The sequence below is a fragment of the Pleurodeles waltl genome, chromosome 2_2, assembly GCF_031143425.1.
Source record: "Pleurodeles waltl isolate 20211129_DDA chromosome 2_2, aPleWal1.hap1.20221129, whole genome shotgun sequence".
In the NCBI taxonomy this organism is placed as follows: Eukaryota; Metazoa; Chordata; class Amphibia; order Caudata; family Salamandridae; genus Pleurodeles; species Pleurodeles waltl.
In genome coordinates this window covers 211,922,687-211,941,100 of record NC_090439.1, presented here as the reverse complement: position 1 = coordinate 211,941,100, position 18,414 = coordinate 211,922,687, and the positions used below count along the sequence as shown (strand labels likewise).

The 18,414-nt window shown below is 50.0% G+C and overlaps 1 protein-coding gene across 1 annotated transcript in view; it reads right to left on the bottom strand.

Moving 5' to 3' along the window:
- Positions 1-18,414, bottom strand: part of DNAH5 (dynein axonemal heavy chain 5) — a 4,110,061-nt gene that overhangs the window by 2,312,555 nt on the left and 1,779,092 nt on the right. The window contains exon 23 of the mRNA XM_069219645.1: positions 12,009-12,210. Within this exon, the coding sequence (XP_069075746.1) occupies positions 12,009-12,210 (202 nt within the window). The remainder of the gene's footprint in view (positions 1-12,008; positions 12,211-18,414) is intronic.

Genomic DNA, 18,414 nt, shown 5'->3' with positions numbered 1-18,414 from the left:
GGGCTATAAGAAGCCCAGAAGGAGGGGGGCCCTTGCGCCCCCTCCTTATTTCTTGCATGCCCCCAGGACTTTGTCCACCCAGGGGCATAATGAAAAGGGAGGAAAACCGCCCATTTGTTTTTAAAAGTCAGGACAATCTGCAGATCTGGATCCCTGAATTTTTCAGATGTGTTAAAAAATGCTTTTAAGCCCTGGTAGGGTCCCTCTGGGTCAGGGTGTCCCCTTTTCTTTTTTTTAAACTTTTTTTTCTGGGACTCCGTTGAAGTTGTGTCCCAAGATGGCTGCCAACTCTTCCTGGTTGAAGTGTTGGCAGCCAATCGGATATCTCAAGGGGCACAGTCAGATCTGTGGAGGATCTGTGTCCCTATACATCTATATTTTTTAAATTCTAATTTCTCCAAAACTACTCAACAGACTTAAACCAAATCACAACAAGTATGCTTTCAGGACCAAGATCTGTCTTTCTGCCAAATTTGGTGTAATTCCCTTCAGCGTTTTGGCTGTAGTCTTGCTCAGAATTTTGAAAAATCCCATTGACACAGAATGGGCAAAAGTGTTTTGTGGCCCCCCTTTTTCTCAGCCTCCGCTTGACAGATCAACTCGAAACTTTCCGAAGCAGCTGAACTGATTAAAGTGTAAGTTTTGAAAATGTCTTGCAAATTCATCAAGCGGTGCCAAAGTTATAGGCAAAACAATAAATATGCTGTAAATCCATTCAATAGTTCTTGAGATATTAAAGGAAATTCAGATTTGTATATCTCTGGCAGGGATGACTTCACAAATAATGACGAGCTTGTGCAGGGAAATGCTCAGCTATGATTGACTGTCAACACTTCAAACCAGGAAGTTATCGCAGCCATTTTGGGACTCAGCTTCAGCCGAGTCCCACTAAAAAAAGTAAAATAAAAAAAGAAAAGGGGCCAGTGTAGAGACAACCTAACCCCTTAGCTCTGGTGCTGGGGCTATAAAGCTTTTTTTTCACCACGATTTGTGATGATTGATTGATTGATTGATGGATCCAGCAAAAAAAAAAATTTGCATGGGCTCCCACACTTCGTAATCCTGAATTTCCCGGGTGGGCAAAGTTCCTGGGGCATTTTCAATTGTATTGGGGGTAGTGGGGGCTCCCGGCCCTTCCCTGCAGCCCCAGGGACTGCCACCTCCCCGGGGCTTTCATTATTTGTAGTGGGAGCCACTTGCCCCCCCCCCACAGCCCTGCGGACCGCCACCTCTCTGTGATATATAGATGTAACTGAAGTGGGGGTGGGCGATCAGCTCCCCCGCAGCTCCAGGGACTGCCACCTCCCTGGGGCATTTGTTTACACCTAGCTGACCGCTCCCACCAAGCAAAAGCAAACAAAGTCCGCTTTCTAACAGCGGGATCTGTCAAACCGGTCCCGCTGCCAGAAAGCAGAGTTTTCATCTGTGTTCCCTGCACAAATATCTGCGTGCAGAGAAGACAGATGAAAACATTGCTCCAGCAAACAGGAAGCTGCTAATAAATTCTGATCCCTGCTTTCTGGAGCAATGCCGGCCCCTGCAGGATGTGGGGAGCAGGCTGGGACTGCAGGGGAGATCTTGAGGCTGCACCCACAGTTCCAGATAGCCCATAAAGGGAAAAAAATGAGGACTAAATACATATATATTCCAATGTCCTAATGGCTAAGGTCTCAGACCCTCACTCTAAAAGTTTAAGGTTCTACTCCAGGTGTGTCTGTGATCATTTCCTTCCTTTAATGTATCTTTAACTTCAAAAGTTGAAGGCTCATATTGAAAGGTGATGTCACTCTTTTTATTTAACAAATACACTTTTCAATTTGTACAGAAATATCTTATTCTAAGTATATCATGATTCAAATCCTAAAAAACTCTATCTCTCTCTCTCACTCTTTCCCTCTCTCTCTCTTTCAATCTCTTTCTCCTACTCAGACCCTCATGCACCCACTCACAGACCCACTGAGACACTCAAGTACCCACTCACAGACCCACTCAGACTCTCACACACTCACTGACACCGTCATGCACCCACTCACAGACCTGCGCAGATACAGATGTACCCACTAAGACACTGATGCATGCACTCTCACACCCAGAGACTCTCACAGCCAATCTCATCCCCAGATACACCCAGTTAAACCTATTCTCACACCCAGAGAAACAGGCTGCAGCCAAATCCTGCTGCGCACGGCCAACGGGCTATGTGCAGAATAGGGTTGGGTGGTTAGGGGGGCGGGCCGCAGGGTCTGGCTGCAGGCCAGGGCTTGCAGACAAACCCTGACGCACAGAGGTGAAGGTTGTGCACGGTGCAAGGTTGGGTGCTTATAGGAGGTTGGCATCAGGGCACAGGATTACCATATACAAATAAAAACTACTGTACAAAAACACACAGTAATTCACTGAAAAAAACCAAGGTTACAGGGAGATTATAGCTAGGAAATAGAATTTGAAAAAACATAGAAATTCACACAAAAACAAAAGGTTATAGGGACATTATAGTTAGGCTCACATTTTAAATGTACAAAACCATAGAAATTCACTGGGTATAGAGTTATCTTAAGTAACTACAACTCACGCCCTTCACCATGTGCTGCTAATCACCCCACAAATTACAGCACTTATGATATCTTTGATAACATCAATGACAATATCAATGTAATATGTTCAGTAAACTTTTGGTGAAAAATGTGCGTGGTGGGGACACGAGTTATAGTTACGTTAGGGCACTAGATATTGGGGGTCATTATGACCTCGGCGGTAAAAGGCTCTTACCGCCGGTCAGAAGACCGCCATTCTACCGCCGCGACCACGGTAAACCGCCACGGTCATTCTGACCCACAACTGCCAAACCGCCAAAAACCGACATCCACGGAAGGCCGCCTCATCAGCGGTCAGCGATAAACTGGAGATGACCAAACCTCCACCGCCACGCCAACACAAACACGCCCATGCCATTACGACCCACCAATCCACGCGGCGGTCTTTCAACCGCGGTATTCCGTTGGCGGTACACACCGCCGCGCTCAAAATACACACACCCATACAAAACACAGCCACATTGGACAATTCAAAATACACACACCTGAGACACATACACACACCACTCCCACACACCCATCACCATATAAAACACACACCCACATCACCCACAAACCCCCCCAAATCGAAATTCAGAGACAAGGCGCAATACACAGAGAGAGAGCACAGGGAACGCAAACCACAACACACACAGGAACCCACCATCATCACCCACACCACATCCACGCACACATCACCACACACCACCACTCACATCACCACAAACACCACCCCACACCTCATCCACACCACCCCATGGCACCCCAAAGACACCCCAGGTTCTTGGACCAAGAACTCAGGGTCATGGTGGAGGAAATAATTAGGGTAGAGCCCCAGCTCTTCGGCACACAGGTGCAGCACACCACAATAGCCAGGAAGGCGGAGCTATGGCAAAGGATCGTCGACAGGGTCAACGCTGTGGGACAGCATCCCAGAAACCGGGAAGACATCCGAAAGCGCTGGAACGACCTACGGGGGAAGGTGCGGTCGATGGTGTCAAGACACAACATCGCTGTGCAGAAGACTGGCGGGGGACCCCCACCCACTCCACCCGAATTCACAGCATGGGAGCAAGAGGTCTTGAACATCCTGCATCCTGAGGGCCTCGCTGGAGTAGGCGGAGGAATGGACTCTGGTAAGTCTAATCTCAACTACTTCACCCCCCCAACCACCAGCATGCCAACCCACACCCCCACCCTCACCCCCAACCCCCCAGCACACATCCTCCCTGGCAATGTCTCACCAGCACAACCCACCCAACACAACACCAATCCCTGAATGCCAACACAAACCATGGACACCCATCACCTAAGCATGACCACTGCACATACCCATCCCCCCCCACAAACCACCCTCACAACTCCTCCCACAAGGGAATGCCAGCACTGGGGGACAAGGGCACCCACAAATCGCACGCCATGGCACACACAGAAGCAATAACCATACTCTTTTACCCCTGCAGGGCCCGAACGCCAACACACCGGCCAGGAGGGTCCAGATTTGTCCATCCCGCCCCCAGAACAGGCCCCCAGTGATGACAGCAGCTCTGTCGACCTAGAACCTGATGACCAGCCCGGACCATCGGGGACCTCTGGACAGTCGGTTCCCCACACACAAACACAGGCCACAGCAGACCCAACCCCCTCTGGGAATACCAGCACAGCTCCCACCCAGCGGGCCCATGCTTCTGTCTCCAGGACGCGTCAATCAGCGGTGTGTCCGCCACTACAGGGCACCCAGGCTGACCCACCACCCCAACAACAACAGGGACCTGGGTGCAGTGGTAGTGGGCACACCGTTCAGGGGACAGAGGCCCGGGGAAACAGGGGAACTGGGAGGGATGCTGTGCGAGAGGTGGTGGACCGGCCCAGGGAACCCACTCTCCAAGAGGCCCTCACCACCATAATGGGAGCATACCACCACTCCCAGGAGACGATGGCGACGGTACTGGCCAGGTTCCAGGAGATCCAGGCACAGCAGGAGGAACAGTACATGGGGTTCAGAGACGAACTCAGGAACATCGGTTCCGCAATGGGGACCATCGTCCTGGCCCTCAACCAGATAGTCACCACATTGCTGGACCATGTGGCACCCTAAAGGGCCCCTGTCACTAACCCGGACCACGAACAGCCTACCACCTCCTCCGGCGCTAGTGGACAGGAGGCCCCACACAACGACAGGCCACCAGAACCCCACCTCCTGCTGAAGATCAACCACCCCGCAAGCGGAACCTGAGATCACACAAGAAGACAGAGTAGGATGCCAAGACCCCCGCCAGCATAAGATACCCCCTGATGTCATCCCACTGTCCCACCTTGTCACCCTGTCAAACCCTAAACAGCCCCTGCTCCATCCTTCCACAGGCATATGGACAATGCACCTGTGAGACTGAGAACTGGACTCTGCCATGGACATTACTCCACCCCCACCCATCACCGTTTTACTATCATGGACCTATATGTAGCACTTAAAATAAATCACCAATTGCACTTCAAAAATCAGGAGTCTGCTTGTATTCTTAACAAATGTATTACACATAATGGTGCAATAATGTTCAGTTACATTGTGATGACAACATACCAATGTCAATAAGCATTAGTCCATGGTCAAACAAAGCAGAAGTCACGCTGTGGGTCATACAGCTCTGAAAAGGGAAGGGAAAGTCAAAAATCAGTTAAAAGGAACTGGGGGGAAACACAGAAAGTAGTGATGCAGGAGGCCAGAAGTAAATGTAAAATGGCGTGGGTGATTCTTACCTGTGTGCTACTGAAAATACTGTTGTATAACTGTGTCCCTGTTGTCCGTGTCGTCCCCGTCGTCTTCCTCCTCTTCACTCTCCACAGGCTCCACAGCTGCTACAACACCACCATCTGGACCATCCTCCTGCAGGAAAGGCACCTGGCGTCGCAATGCAAGATTGTGAAGCATACAGCAGGCCACAATGATATGACACACCTTCTTTGGTGAGTACATTAGGGATCCACCTGTCATATGCAGGCACCTAAACCTGGCCTTCAGGTCCGTTCTATAATCCTCCTAGTTCGCCCATGGGCCTCATTGTACCGTTCCTCTGCCCTGGTCCGGGGATTCCTCACTGGGGTCAATAGCCAAGGCAGGTTGGGGTAACCAGAGTCACCTATTAGCCACACACGGTGTCTCTGTAGCTGTTCCATCACATAAGGGATGCTGCTATTTCGCATGACATACGCGTCATGCACTGACCCAGGGAACTTGGCATTTAGATGGGAGATGTACTGGTCAGCCAAACAGACCACCTGGACATTCATCGAATGGTAATTTTTTCTATTTCTGTACACCTGCTCATTGTCTTTTGGGGGTACTAAAGCCACATGGGTCCCATCAATGGCACCAATGATGTTGGGGATATGTCCAAGGGCATAGAAATCACCCTTTACAGTGGCCAAATCACCCTCCTCAGGGAAAACAATGTACCTCTGCATGTATTTCATCAGGGCAGACAACACTCTGGACAAAACCTTAGAAAACATAGGCTGAGACATCCCTGATGACATGGCCACTGTTGTCTGAAAAGATCCACTTGCCAAAAAATGGAGTACTGACAGAAGCTGCACCAGAGGGGGAATTCCTGTGGGTTGGCGGATGGGGGACATCAGGTCTGGCTCCAGCTGGGCACACAGTTCATGTATAGTGGCTCGGTCAAGTCGGTATCGAAGTATAATATGTCGTTCTTCCATTGTCGACAGGTCCACCAGCGGTCGGTACACGGGAGGATTCATCCTTCTCCTCGCAAGTCCCAGCGGACAGTGCCTAGGAAGGACAACATGGAGTGCAGAGTCAAGCAACCCACAGGTACGTTCACCCAGCTTGCACAGTACACGAATCGCTATGCATTGAAAGGCTTGTATGAGTGGCAATGCAAGGCCTAGGCCTGTGTGACGCAGTAGTAATTAAGCCATGTGGGCCCTTGTAATGGCGGCTGCCTGACCTGAGAAGTGTGACAGTGGGATGTGAGGTCAACGCGCTGGCATGGCACACCGTGGCGGTAGGCGGTCGAAGACCGCAGTGCGAAGGCGCATCGGTTAACATTGCACCCTATGGGTCTCAGGAGCCAATGACGATGTGCGCCGGCGGTCGCGGTACGCACCGCGGCGGTACGCACCGCTGCGGGCGTGACCGCCATTTTCTATCTGCTTAATCACTCGAGACCTGATCATCCACAGGAGAGGACCTAAACTGCAAGTGCTGCTGTGACCTCGGTCTGGAAGAGACAATGGCTGCTGCGACTGGGGAAAGGGCCCCTGCCTTCACTTCAGAAGAGTTGGAGAAACTTGTGGATGGGGTCCTGCCCCAGTATGCGCTACTCTACGGTCCTCCAGACCAACAGGTAAGTACACTGGGTGCACGTTGAATGGGCTATGCCTGGGTTGTGTATGGTGGATGTAAGATGGTGGGGTGGGGAGCGAAAGAGGAGTGTAAGGCACGACAGATGAGAGCATGTGCCACATGGCAGGGTTGGGGAGAGGGGGGCAATCACATCTGACATGCAGAAATGTTTTGAAATTTCCTTTCCCACCCTGTACATGTCAAATAAGTCAGCGCCCATCAGAAAGTCGACATTTGGCGTGCCATCGCCAAGGAAGTCCGGACCCTGGGGGTCCACAACAGACGGGGCACCCACTGCCGAAACAGGTGGGAGGACATCCGCCGCGGGACCAGGAAGACCGCCGAGTCACTGCTGGGGATGGCCTCCCAACGTAGGAGGGGTGCCAGTCGTACCTTGACCCCCCTGATGTCCCGGATCCTGGCGGTGGCCTACCCCGATTTGGATGGGCGCGTGAGGACATCACAGCAGACACAAGGGGGTGAGTACCAGCACATTCTGCTATCTCTACGCGCAGTGGAGGTGTCTGGGTGGGGGAGGAGGGCTGTGGGTGACATTAGGCCAGGGCGCTTTCTGTAGTGTAGTCCCCTCCTTTAGGCATGGCCCTGTGCCCCCGCCCCCCACTTTGTAGGGTGCCAAGTACAGCAATCCATGGTCCAGCATCACCTATGTGTGCATTTGTTGTCCATAGACCTGTAGGCCTAGTCACAAGTACTGAGTAGTGTACCCCGATTGCGCGGCGTAGTGCTGGAGGCTCCTGTGTCTGTCCTCTCCGACAACAGTGTTGACAATGCATGCACTCAACCTGTCTTTATTTCTCCCCCCACCCTTTTTCTTTATCTTCTTGTGCATGTGTTCATTAGCATCATCAGGCGGAGGAGAATTGGCATCGGAGCACGAGGGAGCTGCAACTCACAAGGCCCCGGTGGGCCATGCTACAGACACCGAGGTCACCAGTGATACGGAGGGCGAGGGGAGCTCCACAACGGGGACCCGTGGTGACACCAGCGACACTGACACGTCCTCGGAAGAGAGCTCCCTAGCGGTGGTGGCAACATCCGTGCCCCCCGCCTCAACAGGTACAGCCGCCACCCAGCGCACCAGCTCCGCCCTCCCAGCAGCCCCTCAGCCTTCGCTCCGTGCCTGCTCGCCCAAGAAGGCGGGCATCTCCTTCGCCCCAGGCACCTCAGGCTCTGCCCCAGTTACCCCTGCTGCCCTCAGTGAGGAGGTCATTGACCTCCTACAGACATCATTGTTGGGCAGTCTACCCTTTTGAATGCCATCCAGGGGGTAGAGAGGGAGGTGCATCGGAGCAATGCATACCTGGAGGGCATTCATTCGGGTCAGGCTGCCCATCAACGATCGTTCAATGCTCTGGCCTCAGCACTGACGGCAGCCATTGTCCCTGTTTCCAGCCTCCCTCTTCTAACTGCCTCCACTGTCTCCCATTCTTCTGTTCCTCAGCCTATCCCATCCACACCATCAGACCAGCCTGCACACACCTCAACACCCAAGGGCAGCTCATCCAGACATAAGCACCACAGATCCCACAAGCATTCACCCAAGCAACATCCAGATGCAGCCATGGCAACAGTCACTACCACCTCTGTGTCCCCCTCCTCCTCGTCTCCCTCCTCCCTCCCTGTGACATCCCCACTCACACCTGCATGCACACCACCATCAGCCAGTACTTCCATCACCACCACACCCTCCAGTACAGTCCGCACACGTGCAGTCACCACCCCCACTGCCATTTACACGTCCCCTGTGTCCTCTCCCACTGTGTCTGTCACCCCCTCTTCCAAAACACACAAACGCAGGCAGCCACCCACACAACAGCCAACCACCACACATTACAGCCTACGTCACAAGCACCTGCACCCATAGACAGCACACCTGACTCTCCTACAACCACATCCTCTCCCTCCACTACCATACCCACTGCACCTACCCTTCCCATTGCTCCTAAAAAACTTTTCCTCTCCAAACTTGACCTCTTTGCACCACCTGACCCACCCCCTCCATCTGGTAAGAGTCCGAAGAGCACCTCAGCCACCACCAGCCCTGCATCAAGTCTGACCATTGTGCACGGGTTTTGGAGTCCACCCTTTCCCAGCACAGATACATCGGCCAGCAGCAAGGGGACAGCCAGCCCCCCCCCCTGGAAAGAGAACCCGTAAAACCAAGGCCCGCCGTGAGAAGGCTGACACGGCTGCCCCCAAGGAGCAAAGTCGTGGCCCGTCACCTGCCACAACATCAAGGGCAGGCAAGGGCCAGAGAGCCTCATCGAAGGAGGGCAAGGGCAGCAGGGCGGAGAAGTCAGCCAGCAGGGGCGCGGACCAGGAGGGCCCCACACGCCCCATCCCGGGTGTGACAGAGGACACCCACGGGCCCAGGACTCCGTCACAGGAGGGTCCAGCAACTGCACGGTCGGAGGGCGTCTAAGCAGGGAGTCCTGGACAGGTCTGGCTCCCTTGATAGACAAGAAAGGCACCGCTGAACAGGGCCCCACCGAGAAGACAGGCACCGCTGAACAGGGCCCCGCCGTGAAGACAGGCACCGCTGAACAGGGCCCGGCCGAGAAGAACGGCACTGCTGAACAGGGCCCCGCCGAGAAGACAGGCACCGCTGAACAGGGCCCCGCCGTGAAGACAGGCACCGCTGAAAAGGGCCCCGCCGAGAAGAACGGCACCGCTGAACAGGGCCCCGCCGAGAAGAACGGCACCGCTGAACAGGGCCCCGCCGTGAAGACAGGCACCGCTGAACAGGGCCCCTCCTGTCAAGCACCGCTCCGCTGGGCCCCGCCGTCTCAAGCACCGCTCCGCTGGGCCCTTCCTGTCAAGCACCGCTCCGCTGGGCCCCGCCGTCTCAAGCACCGCTCCGCTGGGCCCTTCCTGTCAAGCACCACTCAGCTGGGCCCTTCCTGTCAAGCACCGCTCCGCTGGGCCCTTCCTGTCAAGCACCGCTCCGCTGGGCCCCGCCGTCTCAAGCACCGCTCCGCTGGGCCCTTCCTTTCAAGCACCGCTCCGCTGGGCCCTTCCTGTCAAGCACCGCTCCGCTGGGCCCCGCCGTCTCAAGCACCGCTCCGCTGGGCCCTTCCTGTCAAGCACCGCTCCGCTGGGCCCTTCCTGTCAAGCACCGCTCCGCTGGGCCCTTCCTGTCAAGCACTGCTCCGCTGGGCCCCGCCGTCTCAAGCACCGCTCCGCTGGGCCCTTCCTGTCAAGCTCCGCTGGCCCATTGACAGTGCCGGTTCTGTGTCGAGCTAGTGTTCACGCTGCACTCTGGGCACCCTGCCTCCTCCATGACCAGTGGAATCTGTAATCCACCTGATGGACTGTGGCTTTGCACTCCCCAGGATGGCACAGTGGGCATGGTGGCCCTTTCGTGGTTCTGGCGTCGTGGACTCCTGTGGCTGAGGTGTCCCCCCTTCCCTTCCCCCTGAGGTGCCTGTAGTTTTGTCATCTGATGCCCCAGCAGTGTTCTCTCCAACGGACTCAGGTCTCCTGTGTGGGCTTTGCCCATGTGTTTGGTAGACATTGGCCCACGGACTGTGGATATTTGACACACTGAGCAGGACTTATTGACTATGTACATAGCTTTCGCACTGTTCATGATTTTTGCTTTGATATTTCATAACGATAATTTTCCATGACTTCAATGAACCTAATTTATACATAAATTTAATTTGACATTTTTATTCTGTCTTTGCATTTTTCAGGGGGGTTTGGGGTGTGTCACTCAGTTGTTGCTCTGCATTGGTATGTTGATAGTTGGGGGGGGGGCGTATGTGTGTGCCCGTAACCTTTCGTCCTCCCCCCTCCCCTGTGTCGTAGGTGCAGTACTCACCGTTGTCTTCTGCGCAGGAGTTCGTACTCGTGGTAGATGAGCAGGTAGACAAGAGCTGGTAGGATGTTTAATTCGGGTTCCATGCTGTCCTCCGTCCTCGTGGAGTGTATAGAGGTGAGCGTTTTCCCGTTCGTAGTCTGTTTCCGCCGTGTTTTTATCGGCGGGGCTCCTGCCCCGGAAAAGGTGGCGGATTGGTGAGTTGTGATACTGTGGGCGGTACATTGTCTGCAGCCTGACTGTTGGCGGTGACCGCCGCGCTGTTTGTCTGTCCCGCCGTGGCGGTTGGAGTGTTAAAGTGGCGGGCTGTGTTGGTGGTTCCCGCCAGGGTCAGAATTCAATTTTTTTGACCGCCTGCCTGTTGGCGGGTTGGCCGCCGCTTTATCACCGACCGCCAGGGTTGGAATGACCCCCATCGTTTTTGAGATAACTATAACAAGTGGTTTTGTCCATTTAAAAGATGACTATAACATCCCAGTAACCTTTGTTTTTTAATTGACTATATATATATATATATATATGTTTAAACTTCCTTATCTATGAAACCCTTTGCTCTTGCTCTTTATCGTATTCACTAGTACACACACAAACATCACTATGAAGCCAAAATGATTTTCACATATATAACAGCCTGATCTTGTGGCTGTGCTCTAAGGTTGGATTGTCATAGTGGATAGGAACATTGTCCTTTGTGCTTCCCACACCCAGTGGGAAAGGGGCATGGTGAGAAGTACAAAAACTAGGGCAGGTATTTGTCTATTGTAATGAAGAGTGTTCATATTGAGATGGGGCCCTTATATTTTAGGTTTTGGGACTTTGAAGGGAGGATTGGAGTAATGTACATTCCTGGTAAATAAACCGAGAATGATCTGTTGGTTGATGTGTTTATAACTGCATTCTATGAAACTTCTAACAAATGTGTCCATCTGAGCTTTATTTGCTAGTATGAGCAAACCATTGAAAACTAAATAATTTTTTTCACAAAAGCACTAACAGCAGATACCTGGAATAGACTTTGAGATATTGGATATTCTCTCCCTTATAACTGTGTTGCTGTTGAGCATAAAGATGCAAAATATAAGATACAATGAATGCCATCCATTACTACTAACTATGACACCAAACTGACATAGCCTGTTTGTTGGTCATACCTAATGTTTGTATAAATAATACTCATGTGAACAATGAATCATAAATGTAGGGCTACTATAAACATGACTTATCTCACCTGTATAAAGTGCTATTGTTCCCACACAGATGTAATCAGGCTCTGAGTTAATCTCCAGCTCCAAGCCTCGGAAATGTAGAATCTGAGATTCAAATTCAGACAGCAAAGGATTTCCAAGAATGAATCTCTCAATTACATCATCTTTGTCTCTCTGCCAGATGTGGTGGTAACATTTGAACTGCTCCAATGCAGTGAGTACATCCTATACAATATAGAAAGAACAGCAGCTTTAATGTTCATATTAGAGAAACCAAGAGGTACAAACAAGCTAGAACTGAGGAGTTGCTCAAGAGGCATCATGGGAACGGTGCCTAATAAAATAAACAGATGGCGCTGTAATCACTAGCTCAGGTTTGCAAGTAGTAAATTGCTATTTGCTTTTCATTTGTTTCCAGCAGTAGAATTATAATAATTGAAGAGGAATTTGTTACGTAATAGAGCCACTAGTTCATCATCAACTAGACAAAAGTACTTAGGGCCAACTGTACCAAGCTTTTTTGCATTTGCATACTGCCCAGTTCACAGGATCAAGCATTTGCGAAAGCGAAACAGCATTTTCAAATGTACCGATCACAATTTGGGATTCCAATTCAGTATTTGTAAGGGGTGTGTTTATGGCATCCCTTCCTAATGCCTATTCACATGGGTATGTATGCAACATTATGGGTATGTACAATGGTTTTGCGACTGAAAAGTGGTTGCAAAACATTCCCATTTTATCACCAAATTGAAGATGGTGGTAAGCCATCACTTGTAATTACTAAGATAAGGGGTGTATAATAACATGCACTATATCCAAAATAATTTCATGCTCGTGCCAATCCCGCTCTCTGTTTTATTCATCTCATTGCAGGCTCTTTTGCCTTTTCGCAGTAGCAGAGATAGAGGATCTTTTCAAAACTATACTTAAAGAGGTGGGGTTAGGAACATGGAACATAGCAGTGGCGGCCGACAGCTTTAGGAGGGAGGGGGGCGGGCGGGACACACACACACACTCATTCTTTCACACAGACACGCACGTACGCTAGCACATCCATTAACAACACTCATAGCATTCAAACATGAATGCACGCACCAAACATTCATTTTAAAAGATCGCACACACTCATTCTTTCACACACACACGCACGCACATCCAATAACAACACTCAAAACACTCAACCATGCATGCGCACACCAAATATTCAATTTAAAACATCACACACACACACACTTACCTTCAGCCTCCGGGTCCTAGGAGGGTTGGGACTGCTGCCTTCCCAATGAGGGAAGGCAGCAGTCCCAGCCTCGTCACAGAGTGGGATAGGGTCAGTGAGACTGCTGACCCCACCCCACTCTGTGAGGAAGTGCCACTGATTGGCACTCGCCCTGGGCACTTCAGGGCTTAAACTGAAGCGCCCAGGGAGAGTGTCAATTGGTGACGCTTTCCTCGTCACCCAGGGGAGGGCCTCGAGGCACCTTTGCTGAGCCGAGGAGGTCACACCCATAGGAGCTGTGACCTCCTCAGCCCAGCAAAGTTCAGCTCAGGCAGCCAGGAGTCTGCGCAAATCGCGCATGTCTGCTCCTGGCTGCCTGAGCTGAACATGGAGAGTGTCTGCCAGGCTGACCTTTGTTCAGCCTGACAGACACTCTTCATGAGGGGCAAAAGGTGGGGGGGCGTGGCCCCTCCGCCCTAAAGGACGGCCACCACTGGAACATAGTATCCAATTATTTACTTACACACTCAGTTGTAATGTTAATAGTACCCAGTTTGTGACTATGTAATCATTTTTAATACACTGTTTTAATTTGAATTGTTTGACTGGTTGGATCATCTGCTTTTAAAAAAAATCTATTGTATGTTAATATGGACCAATAAGTCTAATAAACAACTATGTTTTTTTATATGTTTACAATGAAAGCCAGGCATCTGCAGCCCCCCACCCCCGAGCGAGAGATCAGTGTTTGAAAGGTCTCTCCATCTTAAACAATGTAAAACCCTCTTTATTGTATTTGTCATAGTTCACAATGTAAAACCCTTGCTTTTTGTATTTAGCACAAGGTTACTCGACTGAAAGCTCTTTTGTACTGCATTTGGCACAGGGTGTGTGTTAACAATGCCAATATCAATTATGAGCAATGGAACTACTTTATGGGCAGGCTAACACAACTACAGCCCAATCAAAAACCTGTAAAGGTTATCATTCGTAAACAGATGGAGTCAGGACGCTTTTCCAACAGCCGTAAGCAAAGCTTCAGTCACACCTCACTACTAGTCAGGATAATGAGCAGGGGGCGTGCAAAATTTGAATACTTTGTGTTCATGTAATTACACAAAATATCTGGAAAATTACGTGCAATTACGTGAAATGCAAATGTGTCATTTAACTCTAAATTTTAGCATGAAATGCGACCTTGCGTCAATATATGCCATGAACAAGCATTTGCACTAAATCAAAGGGCAAACAACTCAATTACCACGCACAACAGCCACTCATGTTCTGGTGGTTTAATTCTTCCCATGCTGTTCGCTATAATTTTCAAATGGCAGTGTAATTACGCAATATAACCTAATTACAGGGATTTCATTTAACAAGCTGAATGCAAAATTCCTGAAATTATGTGAGTTACGATGCTATAATTCATAACACAACTGATACCCAATCAAATAACCATTAAGAATAAGATCTTCAAATCGATGGAGCCGAAGGCCCTCGCTCTGCACTGCTTTTCAGAAAACATTTTTATTTATGATTACATGAGGTCATGCGAATTAAAGCTGCATTTAGCCAGATTTAAAAACAATGGCTGTCAATGCGACTTTTGGGGTTTACTTCTGTCATAAACTAGAGAATGAGCCAAATGTTAGAAATTGTGAGTGGAATTGTGGTGGAATTTAAATAGTAGCTATTTTCTGCTACTTTTTGTACTCCGAGCACAACGCACGGCCTTACAGCAAGGGTGTGTGTAGCTCTTTACCTAGACTGAAAATGAATTTCGATACCCTTTCGGGGGTCAGGTTGGATTTCACATCTGACACATGCATAGCAGAAGGCAGCTAAAATACTATTTATTAGCCAAAGCCAGTTAAAATTGGATCCCAGTTAAGCATGCACTGATTATAGCCGATTACAGTAAAACCAGTGAGGCATTTTTTCTTTACAAATCACAGCAAAATTATTCACATACTACTTCAACTCTGCCAGTGCTGTTATGGATAAGTAAATTGATGCAATGCCACCTTTTTTTAGGGTTGAGCTACAAGAGCATGCCCTAAGTTATAAAAAGGGGCTTGAATCCCATCTGTTGCTTACCATTTGTTGGCTTGCGTGGCACTTTTTAAAAAGTCTCATAATTCGCCACTGCAGGCCTAGCATCATTTCCGTTCCTGTCTGTGGAGCATGACCAAGCACTGATTGATTCAACTTAGTCAGTGCCTATCCACTGCTCCCGACATGATTGAGGTACTTCTTTTTAATTTCTAGGGCCCTGCAATCAGAAGGTGTGTGACTGGCAAAAGCATGCCCAGTAGGCCAAACAAAATCGCAAAGGTTTATTTTCTATAGTTAACTATTTTCTTTTATTTTGCCAAATCTTTTTTTCTCCCTTTGCACTCCTGTTTTTTTTTTTTTTAATAGTAGGCGCTGTTCTCAAAAGATAGAGATTATCTTGTTCTAAATATTGCAAAGCAGCACTGTTTCTTTCCTATGTGTAAATATTAAAATGATGCTTTAAAAACATAATCGTGCATTACACCCCAATCCACCCAATCCGATTCAATTTGCCCCACTCCAATCCATGACAATCCACCCCACACCAATCGACCCCACTCAATTCAATTGATCCTAGACCAGACCAATCCACCGTACTCCAATTCATGCCACTCCATACCAAACCACTCATCCCAATCCACTCCAGTCCACCACACTCCAACCCTCCCAACCCACCCGGCTCCAGTCCAAAGAAATCTGTTGCACTCCAATCCAAAAAACCTGCCATATTCCAATCCAAACCAATTCGCCCCACTACAATCTGCTCCACTCCAACCCAAAAGAATACGTACCAATCCAATCTGCCCCACTCCAATCCAAAACAGTCTACCAAACTCCAACCTGCCCCTGTCCAATCCAAAACAATCTGCCCCAGTCCAATCTGCCACACTCCAACCAAAACAATCTTCCCCACTCCAATCCAAAACAATCAGCCCCACTCCAAACCAAAAAATCTGCCCCACTTCAATCCAAAACAATCTTCCCCACTCCAATCAGCCCCGCTCCAACCCAAAACAATCTGCCCCAGTCCAAGCCACCCCACTCCAATCCACATCTCTCCAACCTGCCCTACCCCAATCCAAAACAATCTGCCCCACTCCAATATGCCCCACTCTATTCCAAAACAATCTATCCAACTCCAATCCTCTCTACTCCAATCTGCCCTACTTGAATCTAAAGCAATCTGCCCGTTCCAATCTGACCCACTCCAGTCTGCCCCACTCCAATCCAAAACAATCTACCCCACCGGAATTGGCCCCACTCCAATTCACTCCAATTCAATCTACCACAATCCAATTCAATCCAACTCACCCCAATACAATCCAGCCAACTCCACCCCATTCCACACCACTCCAATCCAATCCACCCCACTCCAAAGCAATCTTCCCTACTCCAATCCAAAACAATTTGCCCCACTCCAGTCGAAAACAATCTGCCCCAGTCCAGTCCCAAACAAACACCCACTCCAATCTAAAATAATCTGCCCCACTCTAATCTACCCCACTCCAATCCAAAACAATCTTTCCCACTCCAGTCCAAAACAATCTTCTGAACTCCAAACCCAAAAATTCGACCCCATTCCAATCTGCCCCACACAAACTAAAATGAATAAGCACCACTTCAATTTGTCCCACTCCAATCCAAAACAATCTACCATACTGCAGCCCTAATAAATCTGCTTCATTCAAATTTGCCCCACTCCAATCCACTCCAATTTACCCCACTCAAATATGCCCCACTCCAATCTGCCTCACTGCAATCTGCCCTACTCAAACCTGCCTCACTCCAATTTGCCCAACTCTAATCTGCCCCACTCCAATCCAACCCACCTAACTCCAATCCAATCCACCCCACTCCATCCCATTTTACCCCACTCTAATCCACCCCAGACCAATCTAATCCACACAAGCCATCCTGCTCTAGTCTGCTCCACCCAACTCACCCCACTGCAGTCCAATCCAACCCACTCCAAGGAGACCAACCCAATCTACCACCTCAAATCCATTTCCACTCCATTCCAGTTCCATTCATCCAACTCCAATTCAATCCACGTCACACCAATCCAATCCACACCATCCTACTCCACCTCAATCCAATGCAATCCATCTGAACCCAATCCAATCCACCCCACTCCACCCCACCCCACACCAATCCAACCATCTTGAACCCACTCCACCCACTCAAAACTATTCCACCCCATTTCAATCCAATTCATTACGTGCCAATCCAACCCACTCCAATCCACCTACCACACTTCAATCCAATTCACCTTAATCCATTCCACTCCAGTCCACCTTAACCCACCCCACTCAATCCAATCTACCCTAATCCAAACCACCTTTATCCACCCACCCCACTTCAGTCCAATACACCCCCCTCCAATCCATTCAACCCTACACCAATCCAATTCACCACAATACAATTCCACCCCACTCCGAAAATCACTCCCACTCCAAAAAGTCCACCTCATTCCAATCCAACCCACCCCTCTACAATCCAATCCACCCCACTCCAACCATCACACTCCACTCAAGTCCAATCCACAAGAATTCACCACACTGTAATCCAGTCCACGTATACCCAGTCCACTCCACCCCAACCCACCCCACACCAATCAATCCACCCCACCCCAGTCAAATCCAGCCCACTCCAGTCCAGTCCTGCCCACCCCCACCCTACACCAATCCAACCAACTCCATTCCACTCCAACCTACTCCACCCACTCAAAACCATTCTACCCCATTCCAATCCAATTTATCACATGCCAGTCATCAGTGCAACCCAATCCACCCCACCTCGCTCCACCTACCACACTCCAATCCACCTTAACCAACCCCACTCCAGTCCAATACACCCCACTCCAATCCATTCGACCCCACATCAATCCAATTCACCACACTACAATCCAACCCCACTCCAAAACGCCCCACTTCAAAAATCACTCCCACAAGTCCACCTCATTCCAACCCAACCCACCACATGACAATCCAATCCAATCCACCCCACTCCAGTCCATCCCACTCAAAAAATCCATCCCACTCCAATCCACCCCACTCCACCCCAATCCACCCTACACCAATCAATCCACCCCACCCCACTCCAATCCAATCCACCCCACTGCACTCCAATCCACCCCAGTCCTGCTCACTCCAGTT